The sequence below is a fragment of the Panthera pardus genome, unplaced genomic scaffold, assembly GCF_024362965.1.
Source record: "Panthera pardus isolate Hobbes unplaced genomic scaffold, ASM2436296v1 HiC_scaffold_12, whole genome shotgun sequence".
NCBI classification, from domain to species: Eukaryota; Metazoa; Chordata; class Mammalia; order Carnivora; family Felidae; genus Panthera; species Panthera pardus.
Genome location: NW_026526677.1, coordinates 54,364,425 through 54,366,869, shown reverse-complemented (window position 1 = coordinate 54,366,869; position 2,445 = coordinate 54,364,425). Strand labels below are relative to the sequence as shown.

The 2,445-nt window shown below is 41.2% G+C and overlaps 1 protein-coding gene across 1 annotated transcript; it reads right to left on the bottom strand.

The window, feature by feature from the left end:
- Positions 1-340: 340 nt before the first annotated feature.
- LOC109267064 (olfactory receptor 52D1-like) lies at positions 341-1,580 on the bottom strand. The gene has a single exon (XM_019449569.2). The coding sequence runs from the start codon at positions 1,578-1,580 to the stop codon at positions 636-638; it is 945 nt and encodes a 314-aa protein (XP_019305114.2). The 3' UTR covers positions 341-635.
- Positions 1,581-2,445: the final 865 nt, after the last annotated feature.

Genomic DNA, 2,445 nt, shown 5'->3' with positions numbered 1-2,445 from the left:
GACCCAATCTTAGTTTAGGTAACAAAACAATAAGAGGCACAAGTTATGCTTTGTGGAGACAGAATATTCTATGAGCAATATGTTTAAAAATTCTGTGGGCTTGATTATTGCACTATTGAACTTTTCCACATTTCTGCTTGACAACTTGTCTTGTGTGTGTCCATTCTTGTGACTAAAATACACAATTACTATGTCCTGTATTAAAAAGACATCAATCCTATTATATTGCCTCTTCTGTAGAATATTGATAGTGATCATTAAATTTTCAATTGCAAATACTTTACATGGAATTTTTGAGGTTCTCATGGGCTTCTTCACTTTTTTTTAAATCACGCCTACTTCAAAATAAACTACCACGCCCAGTTACAACACAGATCAGTAGCAGCAAGGAGCAGAAGGGGACTGCTTTCCAATTAAAAAAGCTTTAAGGAAGCTCCTTAAAATCCATGTGTGCACAAAATGTCTCATGCCCTCTAGTTTCACTACAATTGTGGAGTTTCTATTATGTGTGGTCACTCTTCTCTGTGTCTGATTTCAGTGGGAGAAAATTCCATGTCATTTATGAAAATGGGATCAATTATTTCCCTACTTCCCTTCTGATTATGATACCATCTCTGCAAACAATTCCAGGATAATCAAGTGACTTTTACCTTTAGAGAACTAAGGACATGGTCTCGAATTTTTTTGGTTCTAATACCATAAACAATGGGGTTAAGGAAAGGTGGTACCAGAAGGTACATATTGGCAATAAAGATATGAATTTGGGGGGCCACATTGTGGCCAAAGCGGTGAGTGAGGAAGGTAAAGACAGCTGTGGAGTAGAAAACAAGGATGACACAGACATGAGAGCCACAGGTTCCTAGAGCTTTAAAACTTGCTTCCTGTGATGGAAGGCGAAAGACTGCACGGAGGATTAGGGCATAAGAGACAGCAATGAAAAAGCCATCGCAGGAACCAATGACAGAGGCTACACTGAGGCTGTAACGTTTGGTAGCTCCTGTGTCCACACACGCCAGCTTCACCACGGCCATGAACTCACAGTAGGTGTGGGTAATGACTCGTGTTCTGCAGTAGGGCAGCTGCCTGAGCAGGATAGGATGTGGGGAAAAGAAGGCCACTCCCCGGAGTACCACAGAAGCTCCCATTTTGGCAATGCGAGCATGGGTGAGAATCGTGGTATGGTGCAGCGGATGACAAATGGCCACGTAACGGTCAAAGGCCATGGCCAGGAAAAATCCTGATTCCATAGCAGTAAAGCTATGGATGAAGAACATTTGAGCCAGGCAAGCATCAAAGGCAATGTCACGCGCTCCAAGCCAGAAGAGACAGAGCATGCGAGGCAGTGTAGATGTGGAGAGGACCAGGTCAGTGATAGAGAGCATGCACAGAAAGAGGAACATAGGCTCATGGAGACTCCGCTCTGCCCTCACCACGGCCAGGATGGTCACATTCCCCACCACAGCCACCATGTACATGGAGCAGAGGGGAATCCCAATCCAGATATGCAGGTGCTCTAGTCCTGGGATGCCCATCAGCAAGAAGGTGTCTGGAGATGTTTGAGATTTATTGGCTGGTCCCATAGTACTGCTGCTCTCTGTCTTTTGTGGAAGCAATCCTCCTTTCTAGGGCAAAAGTTTTCTGGCAAGATCATCACAATCAAATCTGGCAACAAATGGAAAACAAAACTGGAAGACCCCAAAATATCACATTAGAAAACATTCAGGTTATAATTTAGAGTGAAAAAAACTTAGTAACACTAGGCAAAACTATGCAACCCAACACAAAGCCCTTATTCTCAATCAAGTCATGAATTTCACAAATTTGTTCAAAACAAAGCAGAAAAACCCAACTTTGTAACATCCATGTACAATAAAACTCAATGCCACTCCTTGAATTCACAATTCGATTCAGTCATAAGGCCAGATTAGCTTTTGCTAAAATATCTGGTGTTACAGGCAAAATGGATCTTAAAATTTATCTAGTCCAGCAGCCTTCTCAATGTCATCCTGAAATGTAATTTTCTAGCCGATGTCTCACTTTCTCAAGTATAGTTACTCATTTCTCAGACAGTCCTGTTTTTTTTAGTGCTGTCACAGAACCAAGCCCCAGGAGCTGCAAGGCATTACTGGCCTTTCTGATGGAGCACTACAGACTCACCTGTCTTCTGCATAGTCTTCACAAAGTCATTTAATACTCATGCTTCCACTAAGTTCTCTTCTGTTCTGTACATTCTGTGTCCAGTTATGAACTTTTATTACTTGTATTTGAATATACTAGTCACTACAGAGATACATGCACTTGTTACCTCTTTTGATTTCTACACTATTAGTGTGATTTCAGTTCAAATTATTTCTTATACGAAGTAAGGAAGAAAAGTAATACTTAGTTGATCCTAACATGAAAAAAGACATTGTCCTGGAATCCTTCTATTTGTTCATTTTAGCT